The sequence below is a fragment of the Ochotona curzoniae genome, unplaced genomic scaffold (genome assembly GCF_017591425.1).
Source record: "Ochotona curzoniae isolate NIBS_2020 unplaced genomic scaffold, NIBS_Ocur_1.0 scaffold_4701, whole genome shotgun sequence".
In the NCBI taxonomy this organism is placed as follows: Eukaryota; Metazoa; Chordata; class Mammalia; order Lagomorpha; family Ochotonidae; genus Ochotona; species Ochotona curzoniae.
The window spans coordinates 16,441,227-16,466,417 of record NW_024467122.1 but is presented as its reverse complement, the minus strand read 5'-3'; the positions used below and the strand labels follow the sequence as shown (position 1 = coordinate 16,466,417).

General features: G+C 42.5%; 1 protein-coding gene across 4 annotated transcripts in view; it reads right to left on the bottom strand.

Moving 5' to 3' along the window:
• Positions 1 to 23,290, bottom strand: part of DLGAP5 (DLG associated protein 5) — a 40,620-nt gene extending 17,330 nt beyond the window's left edge. For 2 of the 4 annotated variants that reach the window (XM_040969240.1, XM_040969242.1), the window contains exons 1-11: positions 23,182 to 23,289; positions 20,727 to 20,965; positions 14,652 to 14,845; positions 11,134 to 11,193; positions 9,465 to 9,549; positions 9,256 to 9,375; positions 8,111 to 8,181; positions 6,241 to 6,515; positions 3,718 to 3,842; positions 1,104 to 1,227; positions 534 to 619 (exon numbers count right to left, since the gene is read on the bottom strand). In XM_040969240.1, coding sequence (XP_040825174.1) covers positions 534 to 619; positions 1,104 to 1,227; positions 3,718 to 3,842; positions 6,241 to 6,515; positions 8,111 to 8,181; positions 9,256 to 9,375; positions 9,465 to 9,549; positions 11,134 to 11,193; positions 14,652 to 14,845; positions 20,727 to 20,964 — 1,378 coding nt within the window. In that variant the 5' untranslated portion in view covers position 20,965; positions 23,182 to 23,289. Of the gene's footprint in view, positions 1 to 533; positions 620 to 1,103; positions 1,228 to 3,717; positions 3,843 to 6,240; positions 6,516 to 8,110; positions 8,182 to 9,255; positions 9,376 to 9,464; positions 9,550 to 11,133; positions 11,194 to 14,651; positions 14,846 to 20,726; positions 20,966 to 23,181 lie in introns of those variants that run through there. The other 2 variants (XM_040969241.1, XM_040969243.1) reach the window with 2 other exon arrangements.
• Between the last annotated feature and the right edge of the window lie 1,901 nt (positions 23,291 to 25,191).

The window sequence follows — 25,191 nt, the reverse complement described above, 5'->3', positions numbered from 1 at the left end:
TATGGAACTAAATCTTAACCTGAAGGGAAACTCCCATAAAACTATTTGCTTCCATTGCTAAAAATCAGTAATATTAACTCATATATATACTTCATAATTAAAAGCATTCTACACATTTTGTAACAATTCAATCTTAACTCACTGCACACTAGTACCTACAAAGGACTTCGTACTGACAGCAAGCACACAAATGGTTATTTTTCTCAATAGGTTTCCTCAAAGTAAGATTAACAAGTTCCTGAGGGAATCTTTTCCATCTCAGTTTAGGCAATGTTTACACAGAATGCTTTTACATAATTAAACAATACCAGATACAAACACCCACAATGTCGTAGTAACAAAATGTCAAATTAATAAATACAGAAAGGTCTAACTCAAAGGCGTGACAGATACTTTAGTTACCCGTGTCTGTTAGGGCACATCCAATTTCAGCACAGAGACATTACACAGCATTTGTGGACACAGGAAGCTATTAAGCTAGACACTATCTCTTTTATTATCAAAGACATCAGAAAATACAGATGTTTCCTCACCATCTTCTGGAATTTCCAATTCAAGCTTTCTGTCCCATTCAAGGCAGCGTGATGTTAATTTCTCAGTTTCTGACTGAAGGATATTTCTAAAATTATGACATGTTAGTTTGATAAGTGCTTCTCAGCCTAGATTCTAAGTATCAGCATTATAACATTTTCGTGTGTGATATTAGGAAGGTTTAAAAGGTAGATGCAGCATAAGCTTATTTCATAGATATGCAATGTTACTGCGTTTATCCCTTAGGTGGGCAGGTGATCACAAGGACCTACTTTTAAGCTAACATTTCTAGTATGCTGTTTTCATTTTTCAGAGGTTTTATCAGATTCTGTTATTGTCCCTGGAACTAAGGCCAGTCAAAGCGCCAAGAAGAAACTGAAGATGGATACAGTGACAGGGCCTTACAGAGTCTGCTTACTTGATCAAAGGCAGCAATTAACACCTAAAAGTAAGTGACAATCACCCAAAATCAGTTTTCCTCTACTCATCTACTAAATTAAGCAAATATTCTAATTTTGATTTTTAAATGTTTAAATATTAATGCAAAATTTTTATTTCAGGAATAAACAAACCTGAAATATGGCACGTCATGCTGTGGCTGAGAGATAGGACCACTTATGTCAAGCGATGAGACTTCTTTTATTGGAAGGTCATTTGAATTTTGAGTAGTAGCTTCTTTTTGATTTGAGACATGATCTATCAATTGAAAAAATCCATATGAATCATTAGAATGACATCCTTTACAAAAGGATATTTTAGAAAACTTTCACTTCTTCTGATATTGAATTAAAAAAAAAACCTTCAAATATCTGTTTTAAAAATTTCATTCGTCTAGGTTCCAATAAGATGGCTCAGTGGCTAAATTCTCACCTTTCAAGTGCCGGGATCCCATGTGGGTACCAGTTTGTGTCCTGGCTGCTCCACTTCCCATCTAGCTCCCTGCTTGTGGCTTAGGAAAGCAGTAGAGGAGGGGAAAAAGCACTGGAACCCTGCACCCACGTGGGAGACCCAGAAGAGGCTCCTGGCTCTATGCTGGCTCAGTTCTGGCTGTGGCAGCCACTTGGGAGTGAGCCAGTGGATGAAAGATCTTTCTTTCCTTCTCTCCATACATCTCATCTGCCTTTCCAATAAAAATAATAAATCTTCAAAAAATGGTTTCATTCATCTCTCCTCCTCTAAAATTTAAGTTATATGCCTTTTCTCTCCAATGTGTATTCTTCACCTCAACAGATATCTTGCCCATCTTTCCTGACTCTGAGGTCACACCCTAAACTGTATGGTGACAAGGACTTCTATAAAAACCTTTAAAAACTCCTAATCGGGCCTGGCGCAGTGGCGCAAGTGGTTAAAGGTCCTCGCCTTGCACGCCCGGGATCCCATATGGGCGCCGGTTCTAATCCCGGCAGCCCCGCTTCCCTTCCAGCTCCCTGCCTGTGGCCTGGGAAAGCAGCCGAGGATGGCCCAAAGCTTTGGGAACCTGCACCCGCGTGGGAGACCCCGAAGAGGCTCCTGGCTTTGGACCAGCATAGTATCGGCCCGTTGCGCTCACTTGGGGAGTGAATCATCGGACGGAAGATCTTCCTCTCTGTCTCTCCTCCCTGTATATCCGCCTTTCCAATACAAAAATAATAAAAAATAAATCTTCAAAAAAAAAAAAACTCCTAATCTAGAAGAGTAGGTAAAAGTGTAATTAAAACATTATACCTTCGGCCACCTCATGCCTACTTCATACGAGCCCGCCACCACTACGTCCACTGGGCGGCCAGCGCATCATTTGGCTCATGGCTCCGCCTGCTGGCCACCCGGCAAGGGAACTCTGGGATTTTCATTCTTTGATATGCTGCTTAGATAGCTCCTTGCTGAACCCTCAGTGCTTTGGGGACGTGAATTAATCCTAAAGATTCCCAAGGACAGTAAATCTTCCTCGGATAAACCTGTAATTAATACTGTCTCAACCCATGTGTTTTGAAAAATTGTAAAACCTACTGTACTTTCAAAACCTTGTGCTACTTAGAAATGGGGCGGGAGAGCAAAGAAATCTTCCATCTCCTTAGAATGTGTGAGGAAGACGTGTAGTGTAACCTATCAGGAACATAACAGGTAACTTATTGGTAATAGATTCAAAACAGTATTAGACAATAGTTAAACTACACAAACATAAGGGGGGGAACTAAGAGTGATCCTAACAACCTATGCACAGAGCAGGGGGGGACCCCAGGGTGGAGCAGGTGGACAGGAGGAGGCTTGTATCCCAACCCTGTAGACTCCTGGATCCCCACTAAGGACTATCAGTACGGGCACCAAGGACTACATCCCAACTGCCAAAGAGACCACGGGGAACTGGAATGCCTTTGGAGCCCGAGAACTCAGAGGGAATTCCCCTCCCTTTGGATCTACCACACGGGATGAAAGAAGCCCCAATTCTTCCTCGTAGGGTCTAAGGTCATCGGAACAACAGCCAGGAACCCTGACCAATCCTCGGAATCACAACAGTAAACTTCCTTCAGGACTAGGGAGAGGAGCTTTCTCTGGTCCTTACTTAGTTCCAACTTTGGGTCTCCACCCTCTTTGCAATGACCATCAGGGTCGCTCCAGAGCACCCCCCCCACACACATAAATTAGGATAGGCAGAGAACAACAAGGAAAGCTTGGTCAGCATGGACTCACACATACCTTACTAGGTAGGACACAGAGTAAGTACTTCTCACCAAGGTATTGAAGATTTTTCTGCACACCCCTCCTATAACTCTTTTGCACCTCAATTGTTGAAATGTCAATGGAGTAGTCACAGGATGTGGTTAAGAACTTGCATTATTTTTAACATATTGTTTACTCAATACTATGTCAATTAATTCCATAACGTTGTATATTGTTGCTAATGTTATGTTGGGGCTTTTAATTGATCGGGATTTTACTGTTGGCTCTACCTTCAGACCAGAGAAGGTCTCCTCAAGAAGCCATTGAACTTATCTGGACAATAAGATGTTGGATTCTATGCTTGGTATATGCTTACAATGAAGGAATCTCAACTGAACTTGAACTATGGTTACACAACAAGGTGGAGGAATCCACCATGGGGAGAGGGTTATGGGAGGGGTGGGGGGAATGCCAGTACCTATAGAACTGTGTCACATAATACAATGTTATTAATAATAATAAAAAAATAACAAAACCAAAACATTATACCTTCATTCAAACCTGTCAGAGAACCTAAAGGACACTGAGAGCTAGCTGAATCTTGATGTACACTCTTGACTGAGCAAGTTCCACATTTTTGAGCCAAATTTTCTTTTGCTGCTTCAGTTTTATCACTAAAAACAATAAAGAGATATATATACCACATTAACTTAGAACTCCATAATCTTTAATTTATTGATTTCAAAATTCTGTTCCTTTTGTAGTGAGATTCAGTTATTCTGAAAGACATTTTAATAGAACTGAAGTAGTAAAGAATCTTGGATATTGTTGAGCAGTTTTGGCATATCTGCTACTTGCCAAGCTTTGGAAAATAACTCTTTATGTTTCTGCTAAAGATTCCAATTGACTTTTCCACCACTTTGCAAGTTCATCATTTTATTTTCAGAGGTGCTTTTCTAAAATATTGAGCCCAGCGCAGTAGCCCTCGCCTTGTATGCTGGGATCCCACATGGGCAAAGGTTCATATCCTGGTGGCAGCCTTGCTTCCCATCCAGCTCCCTGCTTGTGGCCTGGGAAAGCAGTCCAGGAAGGCCCAAAGCCTTGGGATTCTGCCCTTGTGTGGGAGACATGGAAGGCTCCTGGTTTTGGATTGGCTCAGTTCTGGCTGTTGTGGCCACTTACGGAGTGAATCAGCAGCTGGAGGATATTCCTTTTTGTTTTTCCTCCTCTCCGTATATCTGACTTTTCCATAAAAATAAATCTGTTTTTTTTAAAAAGTATTTAAAATAATACTATGAAGGAAAGCAAAGGTGTAGCTGAGTCACAATGCTGAAGTCATTAATTCTCTCCTTTAAAACTACTTTTAAGTGTTATAATTAAAAATTTTAAAAATTTATTTATTTTTATTCTTGGAATGTCAGATATACAGAGAGGAGAGACACAGAAGATCTTCTGTCCGATAATTCAGTCCCCAAGTGAGCACAGTGGCCAGTGCTGTGCCCATCCGAAGCCTGGAGCCAGGAGGTTCTTCCAGGTCTCCCATGTGGGTGCAGAGTGCCAAAGCTTTGAGTCATTCTGGACTGCTTTCCCAGGCCACAGGCAGGGAGCTGGATGGGAAGTGGAGCTGCCGGGATTAGAACTGGCGCCCATATGGGATCCTGGCGTGTTCAAGGTGATGACTTTGGCCACTAGCCGGGCCCAAGCTAAATGACTTCTTAAAAAACAAAGCCAAATTTAAAAAACTCAAAAATCCCCAAATACTCAATAACTGTATGGCAGGAATAGCAAGATAAATAAAGACTTATGGTAATTGGAATAAATGTTGATTTTGGAGCAAAACCTTTTAAAATCTGTGATGGATATCTAGTATAACAGTATAAAGATGTGAGTTAAGATAGTTCTGTCAGGGCAGATGCTGTGGCATGGTAGGTTAAGCTTCTGCCTACAGTGCTGCAGCAGTCCTGGCTGCTCAATTTCCAATCCAGCTTTCCACTAGTATGTCTGAGAAAACAGTGGAAGGCGGCCCAGATTTTTGCCTCTGCATCCTCATGAGAGAGCTAGAAGCAGCTCCTGGCTCCAGCTCTGGCCACTGTGGTCATCTGGGGGGTTGGGGAGTGAACCAGCATATGGAAGATCTCTCAGTATCTTGCTCAAACAAACAAAAAACAAAACAGCAACAAAAAACTTTAACCAGAGAAGAGAGAGCTTTCACTGTCCCATATCAGACTACCTGTGTTTGATGCCTGGATCTTGGATCCAGCCTCTGATTGGAGCTTTCTGGCAATGCAGACCCCAGGAGGCAGCACTGAACGGCTCAATGCCAATGGTTCCTGCCACCTATGTGGGAGGCCTGGATTGAGTTCTAGCTCATAGCTTCAGCCCAGCTCCATGGAGACCTTTTTGTTGGGGATATCGGTAAGTCAATGGTTGGGAGCTTTCTTTTTGTTTCAGGGAAAAGAAAAAAGAAGAAGTTAAAATCTTTGTATAACTTTTTCATATCAGTATTTGCATGAACTTTTAAAAATGCTCATGACAACAAAGCATATGAAGCATATTAAGTATCAAAATTGTCAAATGCATTCTGGTAGGCTCCTGAAGAATCTTCTTGGATTTTAATTACTGTCTTAAAGGCAGATTCACAGACAGGAAGACTGGGACAAAGAAATCTTTCACTTGCTGACTTAATCCCCAAGTGGCTGCAACAGCTAGAGCCAGGCCAGGCCAGGCCAGAGCCAGAGGCCTGGAAGTGTATCATCCTGGTCTCCCAATGGGTGGCAGAGTTCAAGCAAAATGGGTCATTTCCACTGCTCTCGCAGGCCCACTAGAAGGAAGCTGGATCAGAAGCGGAGTAGCCAAGACTCAATCCAGCACTCAAATTGAATGTCAGCATCTCAGGCAGCAGCTTAACTCACCGTGGCATAACACCATCCTCTGAAGAACATTTTAACAAATTTTCATGATTTGTAAAGTTGGTTCACTAGCAAATAAACAGTAACTTTTAAACGGCATAAGCAAAACCTAAGAAATTAATTTCTCTTAGCATTACTACATATTTAAAGATTTTGTTCTTACACTTTTGCTTCTAAAGGGGTCCAGATGTAACTGGGTGTTAAGAAAGCATTAGCACTTCTGGGAGTCATGGGTTTTACTTGATAAGTCTTCAGGCCATCCAGTGGCTGGAACATAAAATCTTTAGGTGCAAAGGAAACTTTCCCTTTTGTTCTTGCAAGATTTGTCTTGGGTACATTTTCCATTTTTGACAAAACTTCGTCTTGGTCCATTCCATTCGTTGTACTATTTTGTGCATCCAATATATTTTCTGTATTATCAACTTTTAGAGAAATAACCTAGGTTTAAGTAGACAGAGCAAAGTAAGAAATTTTCCTATAGGGACATACTTGGCCAATTTTTGAGATTCATGTTACATGAGAGTACTTCAAAAAGCTGGTGAGTAAATAGATTAAAGAGTAAGTTTATCTTGCTGCAAAAGAATCTACTTTGGTGAAGAAGTATGCATAAATTACAAAGTATGCGTTTTTCATGAACTTTCTGAAGAACCCCTTAAGGTAAAAACAGACATAATTTAATGCATACAGGTAGTTAATCAGAAGACCAGCCACACTGAACCACTGCTACAATAAGGGAAGACAAAGAATCAATCTGTGTTAAAGGACTAAATGATACTGCGAGTATTAAAACAAAACACACATTAAAATTATATGTTGTTTCACTAAACCAAACATATTCTCAGATGGAGAAATTCACTCAACAAATCAATCTTTTATGCCGATAATTATAATACCTTGAGAAATCACAAATCTAATATTTACTGGATATCTACTATTATCATGGGCCAGCCCTAAATATAATCTTATCAGAAGAGTGGTACTTTTCAATGTGACACAGTAAGATGAAGCACATAAAAATGAAGCATGTTTTTCAAGTCAAGACCATTGTCACCTGGCTTTGAAGTGCATTTTTAGAGACACCCAAGTTGGTGCTTATTAATGATATGAATTCACATCAAGGTATTTCAACTTGGACAAGAGCTGAAGTGATAACACTGTTCCTGAGGCCAGTTTGGTAGCAAACATAAAATGATAATCCTGAAGGGAGAACTGATCTCCAGGAGGGAGCCCTGAGGTCTAGCTGGCTTTAAGAGTCACCCTTTACTGTATCCTTTGAATCACCTATTATTGATATTTAGCAAATTCTAAGACTTTAAATCTTTGTTGTAATATTTTTGAGGCTTAATCAGACTGTAGTAAATTGTTATTGCACATAACTCCCCCAGCACTGTCTTAAACAGCAAACAGCACAAACTAACACAGAACAGAGGAGCTGGTCAGTACCAGAACTGAGTAAGAATACCAAAACTTTGATGGCATTTTCCCATGTTTTCAAATTTGGTTAATGACTGTTAACAACGCAGACTAAGGGAATGGGTCCTCAGAACAATACCTCTTTTTCTGAGGATCTGATGTGAGGTAATTTGATTTATACTATTCCGTATTCGAGCTGGGGGAAAAAATCTGAATTGCATAGCTTGTTCTTAGTTATACAGTTAAACATAAGGAGAGATAATAATCAAATTCAAAGTCTAATTTACTCCAATGTCTACATGTTACCATTCTTCACCCTATCAGAAAATTGCCACATAAAAGCTTATTTTGGCTCACTTTACATTTTTCCTCCAACAGCTTTTGGCTAACAATATTATACTTTCACTATTTATAAAGCTCTGAGAATCTGAGAATCAGATACCCTCTCCCCCTACTCCCCCCCCCCCAAAAAAAAGGTGCAGGACAATAATAAATTCTTTTAACATTTCCTATAGCTCAAGAAGTTTTAACAGGCAAGTTAAGCTAGCTTCCTGAAACTTGCATGCTTAATTTCAACATGAGATTCTTAAGACATATAGAAAAAGATGTTTATACTCTACCTTGCCAGGGTTTGTTTCTGTACTTTTAGCAGGTATTCCTTTATTTGGTGCCTTTTTTTCTGGTTCATTATCTGAAACAAAAGTAAAATAAATATGCAGCCAAACTAGATAGAAATGTTGAATTGAAGGCATTGGTAATTTGTAAAGAAAGGGCAGCAACAGAAATACATGTCTTAAAGGACTTTTAGGATTTTTGTTATAAAATGGGATAAAAACTAAATGTATGGAGCCAGCATTCTGGCACAGCAGGTGAAACTGCAGCCCACAAACCAGCATCCCACATGGAAGCTGGTTCATGTCCCAGACATGTTCCACCTCTGTTAATGACCTGAGCAAAGCAGCATAAGATGATGGCAGTGTTAGGGCCCCTGCCTTACATATGGGAAAGCAGATAGAGCAAGCTCCTGGGTTTTGGCTTTGGCCTGGCCCAGCACTGAAGCTGCAGCCATCTGGGGAGCGAACCAGCATATGAATGATCTATCTTTTTGTCTCTCCCTCACTAACTCTGACTTCCAAATAAGTAAATAAAAGTTAAAACAAAAAGCTTTGCAGTTCAGGCAAAGTATTGTTTCATTTTTAGAACAAAATGGTGTTTTACCTTTTTTTCTTTTAATAGCAAGTACATAGTAATTACACATTAGCAAAGAATAGCGCACGCACACACACACACACACAGAATAAAAGTAACTAATATTTATATACATGTCATCCAAGATTCTAATACTCATTTGATACTTCATGGTTATGTTTTTAAGTCTTTTCCCATGCCTGTTTCACACATTCATTTACTATTTTTAAAAATGTGACTGAACCGTTCACAATTTGGTGCTATTTTTTCTTTAGTATACCTGAGTCCTGTCATCAAGTGTTCTTTTTTACATTATTTTTAGTGGCTACACTGTTTTGCTGCCAATGAATTTATATGTCACTGCGAAACACTGCTAACATGAAGAGTGGTGTTCCATCATCTGTGTATTCACCCAACTCCACCAGATGCCAGGGCACAGAATCTACATGAAGAACCCTCTTCCTCTTCCACTCTTACTCTATGAAGTTTGTACTGATTTTTAAAAACATAAAAAAAAAAAAAAACCCTCAAGACTGCAACATTCTGGTTGAGTCCCTGATCAAAGGAGAGTTCTTACCATTAGCGGCTCTTGCACCTGGCTTTCTTGTGGTGGCTGAGACCGTTTTGACAACCTGCTTTGCTACTTGAGTGGCTGACCGTGTCATCCTCATTGATATGGGCAGGGCAGACCGCACAACTGGGGGGAAACACAAAATCTCTTTGTAATTGCGAAGTTACTATTGTGGTAACATTAGCATTTACAAAAATAATTCCTATTACTCCTACCTGCTCGCTCTTTGTCCAGCACTTTCTTTTCAGAAGCAGGCTTTTGACCAGGTTGAACAGCCCGAGCAGTACTCCCATTAGCAATCTAATAAAGAAATGAGCTACCATGTGACACAATTGTACAATCAAATTATCACATTTTTTATTTGCAAACTGACCCCACATCTAAATTCTGATAATTATGAATAACTGAACAAACACATGTATCCAAATAGAATGAAATAAATAAATACATCTTCCATTACACCAAAGGTATTTCAAAAAGTTCATGGGAAATGAGATTAAAAGATAGGGGCTGCCATGGTGATGTAGCATTAATCCTTCAGCTGTATCCCACACAGTCTAAGGCATAAGTGCCTTTATCCCATACAGGCTGCTTCACTTCTGATCTAGCTCCCAGATAACGGTCTGGGAAAGCAATGAAGGATGGTCCAAGTCCTTAGACCCCGCCGGACACAGGTGGGCAATGCAGAGAAGCTCCTAGCTCCTGGCTTCAAATCAGCCCAGCTCTGGCGACTGCAGCCATTTGGAGAGTGAGCTGCTGGATGGATGATCTTTGTCTCTCCTACTCTCTCTGTAAACCTGTCTTTCAATTAAAAATAAACAGATCTCTTTACTTATCTCCCCACTTCCCCCAGATGCAGGAAGAAGAAAATGTGGAAGCAATGGTTTCATCTACTTTCCCCTAATTCTCAACCCTTCCCACCCTAACCAACTATGTAAACATCATCAAACATAAAAACTTACAGTAAATAAATAAACCTTTACAAAAGGGTAAGTTCTGGCACAGTTTTTTAAATTCATAGCTTCTTCATAATATACATTTTCCATAAAATTTTGAAGATCTCATAAAAATTTCTTATTATTCTTTTTCTAGAATCCTAGAATTTAAAAAATGCTAATATCCCAAGATGCTACTTAAACCTGTCTGACACTGCTTAACTTACATGGAATGAAGACAGGCAATTTTGGCTGTTTGGTTTACCCAAAAAATAGTGTCAGAAACCTGACTCAAGGTCTATTGAATATTTATGAAACTTACCTTCCTTTGTTTCATAAAGCCTACTATTCCCTGTGGCAACTTTATTTTCGGTTAACTCTCTTCATAACTTTCTAGGAGTATTTTGAAGACCTAATTTTTTTTAAGGATTTATTTACTTATTTGAAAGGCAATTAGAGAGAGAGGGAGACACAGAGGAATCTTCCATCCACTGCTTCACTCCCCAAATAGCTGCAATAGCTAGCTAGAGTGGGCTATTGTGTCCAAAGCCACAGATTTTTTTTTTGTTTTCCACATGTGTAAGGGGAGGTAGATTCAAAGTAGAGCAGCTAGGACTTGAACCAGTGTCCATACGGGACGCTGGCAGCACAGGCAGAGGCTTAACCTACTGTGCCATGGTGCCAGCCTCCACCCTGCTCACTGTACCCCACATATATTTAATCCAAGCAACTTGCAATGCTGATAGTAGCCCAGTAAACAAAAGAATATGGCACAAAGTTTGGTATGGATCTCAAAGGAATTTTGAGCAAAGAATATTTTAAGTGAAAACTGACTGACTTTGGTAACTAGTAAATTAGTCACTGTTTGAGCTGACATTAGCAGTGAATTTACTTATTCTAAAAAAAGTGGACATTTTGTTATTTTAGTAACAATTATTATCAACTATACCTTAGGCTGCTCCATTTCTTCTTTTGCCTTTGACCTTGTTATTCGCGAAGGTGGAATAGCCTTAAAACAATCAAAAGAAGACAAAGTTTAAAGATAACTGCCAAAAGTTTACTTCTAAGTCTCATTATGAAACTACATTTCCCATTTTATTTGTATTTTATCTACTTACACAAAGTAGGACAATTATCTACCTTCAGTCTGCTGGTTCATTCCCCAAATTGTCACATGGTTGGGAATCGGAAAAGCCGAAGCTGGGAGCCAAAACTCCCTTTGGGTTCCATGAGGGCAGAGGGCCTTAAGTACTTGGGCTATCTCCACTGCTTTTCCAGGACATCAGTAGGGAGCCAGTCAGAGTGGTTCAATGCACTACAGCACAATACCAGCCCTAAAGTTCCAATTTTAAAGCTAAACTTCATCCTTAATCCTTTACAGTAAAGACACCTTGTCTACTTAACTTCCTCTTTTTTCCAGGTTCTTGGCCTGGCCCGACCCAGAGGTGGCTCTTCCAGCCATTTTAAGAGTGATCCAGGGCCCCGGCACAATGGCTAAGGTCCTTGCCTTGCATGCCCGGGATCCCATATGGGCGCCGGTTCTAATCCCGGCAGCCCCGCTTCCCATCCAGCTCCCTGCCTGTGGCCTGGGAAAGCAGTTGAGGACGGCCCAAAGCTTTGGGACCCTGCACCCATGTGGGAGACCCGGAAGATGCTCCTGGCTTCGGATCGGCATAGCATCGGCCGTTGTGCTCACTTGAGGAGTGAATCATCGGACGGAAGATCTTCCTCTCTGTCTCTCATCTCTCCTCTCTGTATATCCGTCTTTCCAATAAAAATAAAATAAATCTTAAAAGAAAAAAAATAAGAGTGATCCAGTGAATCTAAGAGCTCTCACCCCCATTCTATTGCTCTGCCTTTCAGGGCTGGTCTTTTGGCAAACATAGGAGGTAACGCCTCAGCCTGCAATGCCAGCATCCCATATGGGCACTGGTTCATGTCCTGGCTGCTCTGACTCAGTGCCATGCTAGTGGCTCTGGAAAAGCATTAGAAGATGCCTCAAGTGTTGGGGTTACCACCCATGTGGGAGATCTGGAGGATGTTCCTGGCTCTTGATTTTAGTCTGGCGTACCCCTGGCCTTTATGACCATTTAGAGGATGAACTAGCACATGGAAATTGAGCATTCTTTCCTTCTCTATAACTTTCTAGTAAAAAAACAAATCCTGGGGTCCCAGCACGGTAGCCTAGCAGCTAAAGGCCTCACCTTGTACACACTGGGATCCCATTTCAGGACCAGTTCTAATCCCAGTGGCCCTGCTTCCCATCCAGCTCCTTGCTTGTGAACCGGAAAAGCAATCAAGGACAGCCCAAAGCTTTGAGACCTTGCACCTGCGTGGGAGACCTGGAAGAGGTTCTGGGCTCCAGGCTTTGGATACATTCATCTTCGGCTGTTACAGCCACTTGGGGAGTGAAGTAAAGGATGTAAGATCTTCCTCTCTGTCTATCTGTCTTTCAATAAAAATAAATAAACCTTGACACCAATGTGATAGCTCAATTGGCTAATCTCTACCTGAAAGCACTGGCATTGCATCCATGTGAGTGCCAGTTCCATGTCTCCACTGCTCCACTTCCCAGCCAGCTCTCTGTGGCCTCAGAGCGTAGCAGAGGACGGTCCAAATCTACCTCCCTGTACCATGTGACCCTTCACCCACATGGGAGACCCAGAAGCTCCTGGCTTCTGGCTTCAGGTCAGCTCAGCTCCGGCTGTTACAGCCACTTGGGGAGTGAACTGACAGATTGGAAGATCTTTCTCTGTCTCTCCTACTCTCTGTATACCTGCTCTTCCAATAATAACAATAATAACAAATCTTTAGAAAATAAATTCTTAAAAATTTAACAGCTTCAAAAAATTTTTAGTGAGAAAAAATTTCAGGTATTAGAATTCTCTTTAACATACTTAGCTATGAAAATAAGGTACATACGCATTTTATTTTACAGAATGGCAATGAAGACTTTTCTAGTTTTAACATTTGTTTTCACATCTCATGATTAAGTTCTCATCCATTATCAATAGGAAAATAAAGAATCCTTCACAAAATATGGGGAAATTTTAACAACACTGAGTAAAATGTGATAAGATATTCTTCCAACTGGTAATATTTTTCAAGAACTGTAACAGACTTCTCTAGATCATAGACCATTTGCTTGTCCAAATCTCAGTGCTAAAAAAAAAAAACCATGCAATTTAACAGCACACATGCTAACCAAATCAGAAAAAATAATCTCACTGAATCTGATAACAGAATCATGACTCTTTGCTCCCACTTATAGTTGTTTAAAGCTGTACGCAGCTTTTAAATAGCTGTTCGCGGAACAACGACTGGCACCCTACATATTCTCAGAGTCAGACTAATTCTAACCCTTCCAAGAGGCCTTCCTTACTTTTCCCGCCAGACACAAACCACCTCTCCCTCCTTTATCACTAGAACAAATTATAGCTTTCTGTACATGAAGTATGTTTTATTGGCTTTGTCTCTACTAAATTATCCTAAGGTCATTTGCGAAGTAAACAATTAAAGATCACCAAATTAATGGAGATTCATGAAACTTAGAAAAGTGGGCAATACTTTGGTCTATTATTAGTTCTTTCTTTAAAGCAGGAAAAGCTATGACAGTGCATTTAAAAACTCATGAAGAAAAGTAAACTTACATATAGATCTACCTTGATTCAAAAAATATTTGCAATCTATGCTGTTTTCTCATAATTTGTTTTCCACAAACTTTCTAAAGAACTTTAATACTACCAGAGATTTTTTTCAACATATTAAAAAAAAAAGTACGCATATATCTCCTAAGCAAAGCACCAGTGCCCACCTAAGATCCAATCCGCCTGCCTCTGTACCAGTTTCCTCCTTAGACCCCAAGACCCGCTCCCACTTTTCAGATGACCCCTCCTTTCCCTCCCTTCGCTTTCAGCTCTCCTGCCCTTAAGGCCTACAGATTAAACCCAAGAACCACACTGCTAATGTTGTATCCTAGATATCTACATAGCACCTACCCCATCCTGCTTTCCCATTTTTATTCTCAATTACCTGTTATCTAAATGTCCCCAAAAAGCTGGGAGGATAAAAGGCTATTATTAACATGCACTTAACAGTTGTTGATTTACCTTCCACAAGGCTTTTAGTAGTAGCACAATTGATACAACTGCTCACACTAATTGCTTCAAAATCATCTCATCCCTGTCTTCCTGGTCCCCTATATTGACCCTTAACATGCCTTATAAGAATTTCTTTCCTTTTAAACTGACCCAGTCCACTGATCCTGGTTTACTTATTCTACCTATTTTACTTATAGTTCTTTCTAGAAACTGGATTTTCACCTTCTATGCTACCATTGCCATCTCCAGCTCTTACCAACTAGTTAAGTGCAGAAAAGGACTAAGAGACAGCAATTATTTTTATTTTCTCTTACAAAAAATTCCAGATGAAATAGACACTTCCTTTATATTAAGATATTAAATTTACCTTTTTTGGCTCAGTTTTCATAGCATTCTGATTTGATGAAAGAAAACCAGGGTTAACAGGTCTATAAAGGCCCACTTTAAATACTCCTCGTTTAGCTTTCTCTCTCTGCTCTTTCAATTTTTGAAGCTGTTTTTCTTCTTTGTATTTTTGGAGCATTTGTCTACGTTGATCTCCTAGAACAGTTTTCATTGACCCTAAGCAGGAGAAAATAAACCCCACACAGTATAAGACATTTTAGATAAAGCAGCCTTGTGAATATTTAAAAATAGAAAATTTTTGTCAAATTTCAACTACTTCTAAGAAAGATAACAACTTAATTCCTTATCATTCTGAGCATATTACTACAATTCCTAGTTTTATTTATTTGAAAGGCAGAGTAACAGAGATGCAGAGAGTGACCGTCCATCTGATGGTTCACTCCCCAAGCAGTCATAATGGCAAAGGCTGGACCAAGCTGAAGCCGGGAATTCCACTGAGGTCTCTCACAGGGATGTCGGGGGCCTGAGAACCTAGACTATGACCTACTGCCTTTTGAGGAGCACTAACAGGAAGCTGGATCAGAAACAAAACAGTCTAATAGAGAACGCCAGATGAATCCATAGCGCCATTCCGCCAGCTCCGTGCTGAACCCTGGGCATCCGGTAACAGTCAGGCCCAGGTGTTGACTTTTATGACTAAAAAACACAGACTCTCCATTTAGGGCTGTGTCTGCCTCTCTGGGACCATTGCTCTGGAGGACGTCAGTGGCCATGAAGGCTTAGGGATACTCTGAGCAGCCCCATGGAGATGTTAGGACAAGGAACGAAGGCTTCCAGCAAAGGAAGCAATGTCCTGCTGCTCATGTCCATCAGTTATCTAGAAGTGGACTCTCCAGTGTCAGCAAAGCCTATGACCTGGGGCTGGTGTGTTGGTGTTGCACATTAATCCTCCACCTGTGGCACTGGCATTCCATATGGGTGTCAGTTCATGTCCCAGGAACTCCACTTCTGATCCAGCTGCCTGTTTATGGCCTGGAAAAGCAGCTGAGAATGGCTCAGTTCTTGCATTCCAGTGCTCCACTGTGCCCATTTTGGTAGTAAACCAGCAGAAGGAAGATCCTTTCTATTTCTATAAATAAATTTACCTTTCAAATGAAAATTAATAAGTCTTTTTTTTTTCAGAATTACTTATTTTTGGGCCCAACACCATGACCTAGCAGCAGCTAATGTCCTCACCTTGAATGCGCAGGATCCCATGTGGAAGCCAGTTCTAATCCCAGCAGCCCAGCTTCCCATCCAGCTCCCTGTTTGCGGCCTGGGAAAGCAGCTGAGGATAGCCCAAAGCCTTAGAATCCTGCACCCACATGGGAGACCCAGAAGAGGGTTTGGGCTCCTGGCTTCGGATATGTCAGCTGCAGCTGTTGTAGCTGCTTGGGGAGTAAATCATCAGATAGAAGATCTTCCACTCTGTCTCTCCTCTCTGTACATCTGCCTTTCCAATAAAAATAAATTAATCTTAAAAAAATAATAATGATTCATTTTTGGGCCTGGCAGCCCCACTTCCCATCTAGCTCCCTCCTATGGCCTGGGAAAGCACTTGAGGACGGCCCAAAGCCTGGGGATGCTATACCTGCGTAAAAGACCCAAAGAAGCTCTTAGCTTCTGGTTTTGGATCAGCGCAACTCCGGCCGCTGCGGCCACTTGGGGAATGAATCAATGGTCAGATCTCCTTCTGTCTCTCCTCTCTGTATATCTGATTTTGCAATAAAAACAAATCTTTGAATAATTCTTTTTCTTTAATCAGAAAGTGAGATGGTACAAAGAGAAGGAGAAACAGAGAGGAGCTTCATCCAGATCTCCTATATTAACATGGAGCTGTATTAGAAGTGGAGCAGCTGGGATGCAAGCTGGTCTCCATATGGGCTGCCTGTCATAGGCAGTGGCTTAATATTCTGTGCCACAAAGCCTGCACTGTCCTTTCTTTTTTCTTTCTAAGTTTTATTTTATTTTTCTATTGCAAAGTCAGATATACAGAGAGGAGGAGAGACAGAGAGGAAGCTCTTCAGTCCCCAAGTGACCACAATGGCCGGTGCTGCGCCCATCCGATGCCAGGAGCCAGGAACTTCCTCCAGGTTTCCCACATGGGTGCAGGGTCCCAAGGCTTTGGAATGTCCTTGACTGCTTTTCCAGACCACAGGCAGGGAGCTGGATGGGAAGTGGAGCTGCCCATATGGGATCCTGGCGTGTTCAAGGTGAGGACTTTAGCCGCTAGGCCACCACGCCAGGCCCCCGCACTGTTTTCTTAATGGTAGCATTCAATAGAAAGGAAAAAATATAGGTGAACGAGAGGGTCTTGGGTATGTGTAAAGGGATGGAATACATCTATTGTAATAATTAATGGAGTTGCACTGGTTACTTCAAGCTTAGAAACTAAGAAAATAAATGTTTATTATTTCATGAGTTTTGTGGATCATGAATTTGGGTGAATGATTTGGAAGATGGTAGTCATGGTGAATCTTCGGGAATGTAGTGTAGTCTAAAGAATCTGCCCCCCCACCCCCGCCTTTTTTTTTTTTTTTAAGATTTATACATTTTAGGGCCCAGCACAGTAGCCTAACGGCTAAAGTCCTCCCTTGCATGTGCTGGGATTTCATATGGGTGCTGGTTCATATCCTGGCAGCTTCACTTCCAATCCTGCTCCTTACTTGTGGCTTGGGAAAGCAGTGGAGGATGGCTCAAAGCCTTGGCACCTTGCACCTGAGTGGGAGACCCAGAAGCTAGCTGCTCCTGGCTCCTGGCTCCAGATCAGCTCAGTTACAGTTGTTGCAATTACTTCGGGAGTGTGGGCAGACAAAACAACAGCAACAAAAAGACTTCTTTATGTGAAAGGCAGTTAGAGAGGGAGAAATTTTCCATCCACTGGTTCACTCCTTAAATGTCTGCCATAGCCAGAAGTGGGCCAAGCCAGAAGTCAGGAGCTGGAAGCTTCATCTGGGACTCCACGCAGAGGCCCAAGCCCTAGAGACCTCCTCCACTGCCTTACCAGAAACATTAGCAGGCAGCTGGATCAGATGTAGAGCAGTAAGAACATGAAGCAGCACTCCTACAGATGATGGCTTTACCCACTACACTACAGTCACTCAACCCATCTCTTCAAGCTACTTGTCTTGTTTTTCCAGTCTTGTTTATGGCCAAATTTGTCTAGTAAAAAAATTATTTCTATTTCACCTTACATTTTCCCCTTAATATTTTCAAAATTCTGAAAACTGTCCAATGCATCCTAAAGTAGAATTAAACTCCAAATAATCCAGATTCAGTAACTATGAACATTCTGCTGTATTTGTTTTCAGAAATAAATTCTATTCATAATATTCCATCCCCAAATATACTGAAGGTTCAACTTTTAAGGCAAGAATATGCCCTAAGCAGGGCTGCCATTCTCTCTTAAACCCAGACCAACTGGCTTTCCCTGCATGCAATCCATTTCATCAAAGCTCCTCCCCAGGGTCCCCCCAGTGTCCAAGGCGGTGAATGTGGAGGTCTCATTTCTGACATTCCTCGCTGTGAGCAGCAGCACTGACTGACACAGGGACTCAGGCACTTTCTGCTTGGTGTCTAGAAGCACGTTCTTCTGGCTCCCCTCAGCTGACTTTGCTCAGCATCTGGGTTTCCTGCACAGGTGCAGGGTCCCAAACCCATGCCCATATGGGATGCTGGCATGTGCAAGGTGAGGATTTAGCCACTAGGTTATGGCCTTGAGCCCTCTCAGCTCCTTTTTATTTATATATTTTTTTACGTTTAATTTTTTAAATTGGAAAGTCAGATATACAGAGAGGAGGAGAGACAGAAAGGAAGATCTGTCTGCTGGTTCACTCCTCAAGTGGCTGCAGCAGCTGGAGCTTAGCAGATGCAAAGCCAAGAGCCTGGAGCCTCTTCCAGGTCTCCCATATGGGTGCAGGGTCAAAAGCTTTGGGACATTCTCTTCCGTTTCCTCAGGTCACAAGCAGGGAGCTGGATGAGAAGTGGGGCCACTGGGACATGAACCGGTGCCCATATGGGATCCCGATGTGTTCAAGGCGAGGAATTAAGCCACTAGGCTACTGCACTGGGCCTAGCTCCTGTTTTTCGCTTGCCTTCCTTCATGTGCTCATTCTCTCACCCTTCCCTTCACACCTGAGCTCTGGAAACCACAACCTGTCTTGTAGTTTCACACATCATGAAATGTAGATAAACCCCTGAACTTGAGAGATTTTCCCCCAAATCATCTTGTATATCCAGTCTTCATCATCTCCCCTCTTCATGTCTAATAGGCACCACAAATTCACAAGCCCAAAACTGAACTGTTTTTAGGAGCTACTTATTTGAAAGTGGACTTCCAGAGAAAGGAGGAGAGAGACTGAGAGACTTTTTTTTTGTTCACTGGTTTATTCCTCAAATGGCCATAATAGACAAGGCGGGGCCAATTCAAAGCCAGGAGCTTAGAACGCTATCTGGGTCTCTCACATGGGTACAGAGGCCCAAGGACTTGGGCCATGTTCCAAAGCATTCCCAGGTCTGTAAGCAAGAGAGCTGGATTTAAAGTACAGCAGCTGGAACTCAAACTGGCACCCATAGAAGATGCTGGTATCACAGGTGGTGAGTTAACGTGCTGTGCCACACTGCTGGCCCCACAAACTGAACTTTTTAATCTCACTGTATCTGTCCAAAACCTTTCATTCTTTAGAAAGTGACCTCTGAAAACTTTACCTCATTCAGGCTTAAAATCTTCAATCATGCTAAATTCTCTGCCTCAATCTCACATCTAGTCCATGGGAAATCCTACTGAATGAACCTTAAAAAAATGTATCCAAATTGTAATCACTTCTTTGCTGCTATTACCTAGATAAATCAACTAATACCTTCTTACAGGTGTTCCTGTAGCCATGCTCCCTCTCCTATAATCTGGATCTTTTTAAGATATAAATCAGATGACATGGTCACTCATCAGTCCATTAGTGGTATCTCCTTTCCCTTGTCCTAAAAGCCAGCATCCTGGTACCGATACCCCCCAGGGCTCTTTCTGATCCAGCATCCTCTCTGGATAATTCCCTAACCTTGCTCATTTGCTTCTCTGGAACATACTGAGCACACTTCCCGCCTCAAGCTTTGTAAACAGGAAATAAAATATATTTTAATAGCATACTGATATGGTTAAATTTGAGAGGACAGGAGTAGAGGCAAGATGACTGACCACTTAGGGGTTCAGAAACTTTCCTCAGAAAATACTTGTTTTTCTTTAACAACTATCTTATATCATTCTATGCCCCCACTTTACTTCCTCCCACCTAAAAGATGTTATTCTTTTCTTCCTCTCAATTATCTGCAACTCCTTCAAATAACCACACTGTTTGAACCATAACAGAAACAAGAACCCCAATTTTTTCTACAATTCTTTTTTTTTTTTAATGAAAAATCTAGATATCTTTAGCCCAACAGAACCCATGACATAGTCAATCTCGAAGACATTAAATATGTTGTGTTACACATTATACTGATCCAGGAAAATGATCAAACTAAAGCTACAAACAGTTAAACTAAGTGACACCTCATTTCATCCTCTATAAAATCTCCATCCTAGGGCCTCACGTGATGGCTCAAATAACTAAATCCTTGCCTTGCGTGTGCCAAGATTTGGGCAAACATTAGTGTTCTGACTGCTCCACTTCCCATCCAGCTCCCTGCTTGGGGCTTGGGAAAGCGGTAGAGAACAGCCCAAAGCCTTGGGACCCTGCACCTGCGTGGGAGACCTGGAGGAAGCTCCTGGTTTCAGATTGTCTTCAGGTCAGAGTGTACCAGTGAATAGAAGATTTTTCTGTCTCTTGTCTCTCCTTCTCTCTGTAAATATGACTTTCCAATAAAAATTAAGAAAAAAAAAAAAAGCAAAACAAAAAACACAGATGAACCATCAGAGATGGAAGGTCAGCTATATTTAATTGCAGAAAATACCAAATTCTAAAATTCCACTCTTTTGGCAAGGAATTTTTGTTTTACTTACTGGCATTAAACCAACTTACTTCACTCTTCAAAGTACTTAAAATTACAACAGACCTTTACTTACTTGGCTTCACAATGGATTTTTCTGGAACAAGATCTTGAGAAGACTCTTCTAACTCAACGAGAGTTCTACCTTCCCAGGTTGGAATGTTGACATCTTTCAAACCAAAATGCCTATTTCGCTCATATTCCTTATGTCTGTTTTCTTTCTGAGACAATGATTTGCGATGAGCAAGTTTAGTTCTAATCATTTCAGTACTTAAATCCTTCCTGTGTCGACTGGCAAAAAGTGATGAAGACATCCTGTCAGGAAAAAGAGAGACACCAACTTACGTGGATTTTCATTCCATTCTTAAAAAAAATCAAGATTCCAGCTCATGTGCTGCTCTTCCTGAAATCAAAATTCAGATAAGCAGCTCTGCACTCCTACACAGAACACTGTAGAAAGAAGGTGGAGGGAAGGCAGGAAGGAGGAAAGCAAGGACAGGTCTGTAAGCCGAAGTTCCATGATCTCCCCTTGCTGCTGAATGTAGGTAGCTTACCACTGCCTTTCAGGAAAAAAAAAAAAAAGCAGCAGCACATCATTGGAGATGCTACAAAACACACAGGGATAAACAGACGGTTGGTTGTCAAAGATTGAGACAAAGGGTTTTCATTTAAGCAGTACCCTCAGAACATGCTCCACACTGGGGACCCTGGGATGACACACCGAGTGGCTGTCCCACATCCGGGGTACTAATGTGGCTAGGCTGCTGCTGTGGCTGTTGCTGCTGAGAGCCACCCTCTTACAAACCTGGAAGCAACGGCCTCATCCACTTTCTCCCATACCTTGGAATTCTTCCTGAAGCCAGAGCACTACCAAGCTACACCCGAAAAGAGGACTGATAATCTGGGAAAAAGGTCTCAGCAGCCCCGAAAATGCCAGGGAGCCTCTGTGAGGAGACTGAACAAGCCACACACCCTAACACCACTGGGATAAACGCTCAGTCTCCGTCTCTCCCATTTCTTCTCCTGACCCACTTTTGACATTAGGAGTACGGAAGGTCTTCCCCCATGTCAAGCAAACAGTCGGCTCTGCAATGAGTACCAGGCAAGTGTCCCTAATGCAAGGCTGTTCACACACCGAGTACTTGGAAATAGCATCAGATCCCATATGTCAAGGGCCGTTCCGAGCTTCTTTCCAATCAAAAGCCCAGCTTGCTTTACCTGCACCACTAGCCATCAAGACGCCAAGAACTCCCTCGTCAGGCCTGATGAATCTGCTTTGTGATTGACAGAACTCAGAGAAACTCTCACCTTCACTGCTCTCTTATGGAAAGCTTATGGCCAAAGACAGAGGTGCAGAGACACACAGGGCAGGCTCTGTCAGGGAACCGCTGCGCAGGCGCCCTTCAGCATGCCATCTGCCAAGCACCGCTCCACATGATGCCATCTGATGCAGTTCCTCTGCATTTTACGTGGACTTTATTTATTTCATGGGCATGATTGATGGAACCAAGTGCTGCTGTATCAGCTACCTTTTTGCCCCCTCCCTACCCTAAAGGTTGAGCAAGGTGGGGCTCAACATTCCAATCCTCTAGTCCCACTGGATTTTTTTTTCCAGTGGCCAGCATCCCTCCAAAGCTGTCAACAGGCTGCTGGTCATCGCCATCGTTCAACCCCTTAGTACATAGAGACTTGTCACTTCAAAGACAGCCAAGATTCCACGCCAGCAAAGGCCTGTGTGTGCATTCAACATTACAAGGTACAACAGCCTTCACCAAGAATAATTAAACTCCACTGCAAGAACCTCAATCAGAAGAAAAACTGGCCCATGAAATGCAATTGTTAACATTTCACATTATTTTGAGCAATTAATGAAGTACCAGAAAAGGCACACTCACTTGGATTCCAGTACCATTCTTAAGAACCCAAGGGAAGTGACCACCGACAGCCTGCAACTTCCATCAAGAATTCTCTACGATTTTTTTTTAAAAAAAGATTCCTGTTATTTGTTACCTTCTGCAAGTACTAACTTGTTAAGCATTAAAAAAAAAAAAAAACCTAAACGGACGAATTTGTTAAACATAGGATAGTACTAGCCACGGCAAGTGGGACGTAGAGAGAACATTAAATAAACATTATTTATCACCATAATCCTAAAAGGCAGCTCCTTTTCTTTTGGAACCACCCTTGTACAGATGAAATAAATTTACAGCCATATTGGAGTATCTGCGCGGTGGTCGGCCCCAGCCCGGCCGCCCGGCTCCCCGCACACAGCCCCGCGTCCCCGGGCGGCTGGGAACTCTGCCGGCAGCCGCACGGCTTCCACCTGCTGACAAACGGGACCGCTGCGGAGACCAGTGAGGCCACCTGGGCCACTTTTACTATTCCGGGAGACCGGGTCACCTGCCACCGCGAAAGCCAGGTCCCGCGGTCTCAGCGGAGTCTCCCAGCCAGCAGCGTCCAGACCGTTCCAGAACAAACCGGAAGCCGGCGAGCGTCCTCCTAACCCGAAAAGCTCCCCAGTCTCCACTCACCTGAGGAACCGCCTAGTGGGAAACCTCTAGAGAGAAATAAAAAACGACCCAGTCGGCCTGGTCCACTTCAGCCTCCTCCGAAGCACAAATAGCTGCCTCTCCCGGACCTCGGCAAAATTCAAACTTCCCGCACCAAGATGCTGATTGGAGGGACTTTAACCCACACTTCCGCGAAAGGTGCCCGCCCCTTCCCCTCCAAAGAAGCTTGCGATTGGTTCTCGCCCTGCGACTTTTGAATTGGTTGAAAGGTAAAGGGGCGGTTCAAAGGGTGGGCGTGGGAGAAGAACGCGCGCGGCGGGAAATGAAGAGGGGTTGGGCGGCGGGGGCGTCGGGGTCGGGCGGCTGGCCGGCTGGGGAGCCGGGGGAGTCGGGGCTCGGGCGGCCAGCTGGGGAGCCGGGGGAGTCGGGGCTCGGGCGGCTGGCTGAAGGGGCGGCGGGGCCGCCGAGGTGAGGAGGCACCCGGCGCGGACCGGGAACCCGCCCTGAGCGTCTCGCTTTCCTCAGCAAGGGTCGTGGCGGACCCGCTGCGGAGGCGAAGCCGCCTCCCTTGGAGCCTGCCGAGAGGTTCAGAATTTGTAGGGCTTTGGGAAGCCCTCGTTTAGTCACAAAACAACAAGGCCGCAGCTGACTGTATTGGATTCTTTATTGGATGGTTTAGGCTTACCACACCAGATTTCCCTTTTACGTCATTTAGTGGTACTGCCGGCAGTCTTTCAAGTTTTTTTCTCTGGTCAGGTTGTTTTGTTTGGTTGGTTGGTTTTGGGTTTTTTTGTTTTTTTTTTTTTTTTGTGGAAGCGAAGTGACATTCAGTGAAAAGCATGGATTGGACAGTTGCACCCCGGAAGGCAGCGGTGGTGCCAGGTCGTTGGGTCCTTAGTGGCGCTCCAGGCAGGATGGCTTTCCTTGCCTCCCGCTTGAGCGCTTGGGAGAGGGAGAAAGCTCTGTATGCCTCACAAATAAAAATTGAAAATAAAAACTCTCTATTTAAAGACTGGAAATAGTAGATCCTCTCTTAGGTCAGCCTCCTTTGTCAGCACGATGTATTTGGGATCCACTTCACAGCTTTTGTTGTTGAAATGTCTTCCCCCACTGAATATTGTGTAGCACAAATATTTTTGTAGGCATCTTTTATTTGTCTTAAATACAAGTGTGGAATTTCTGGGTATGTTTGTAAGAACTTATTCCAACCATTTATGCATACGAGTTCCACTTGTTTCCCGCGCTTTCCAACATTTGGAGTTGCTAATCTGACTAACCCTTCTAGTGGGTGTGAAATGGTAACTTGTTTTAATTTTGCAAGTTTTCCTGTGACCAATGGTCATGAATATCTTCTCACATGCTTATTACTATGTTTTATTTTGTGAAATGTTTGTTCACCTCTTTTTAAAAAGTTTTATTTTATTTGAAAGGCAAAATTACAGAGAAATTTTCCATGGGCTGGTTGATACCCCAAATGGCTGCAACACCCAGGGCTGAATCCAAGAGCGTCTTTTGGGTGTCCCACGTGGGTGCAGGGGTCCAAGGACTTGGTGCATCTAACTCTGCTTTCCCAGGTGCTGCAGGCTGGCTAGGAAGTAGAGCAGTCAGGACTAAGCTAGTGCCCATGGGATGCCCGGGACACAGGCAGCACCTTAGCTGTTACACTACAACACCAATGCCTTTGTTCCTTGTTAAAGTTAAAATTTGGGTTTCATTGTTGTTGCACATTTGTACATTTGTAGCAGTTCTGTCTCTTATGGGGAAAGGGTACAAGTCCTTTATCAGATATGTATATGATCACTATATTCTCAAAGCACGTGGCTAGCCTTTTTAAAAATTAAAATGTTTAATTTTGGAATCACATAAAAGGTGCAAAGTTAGAATTCCAAATGTCCACACTCGTTTCTTCATGTTAACTTAAGGATGGAACGTTTGTTAGAGTGTTTGAAGTGACACTCAAATCCATACTTTGTTCAATTTTCTTCCTTTTTACCAACTCATCTTTTTCTTCTCCAAGATTCCATTGAGAAT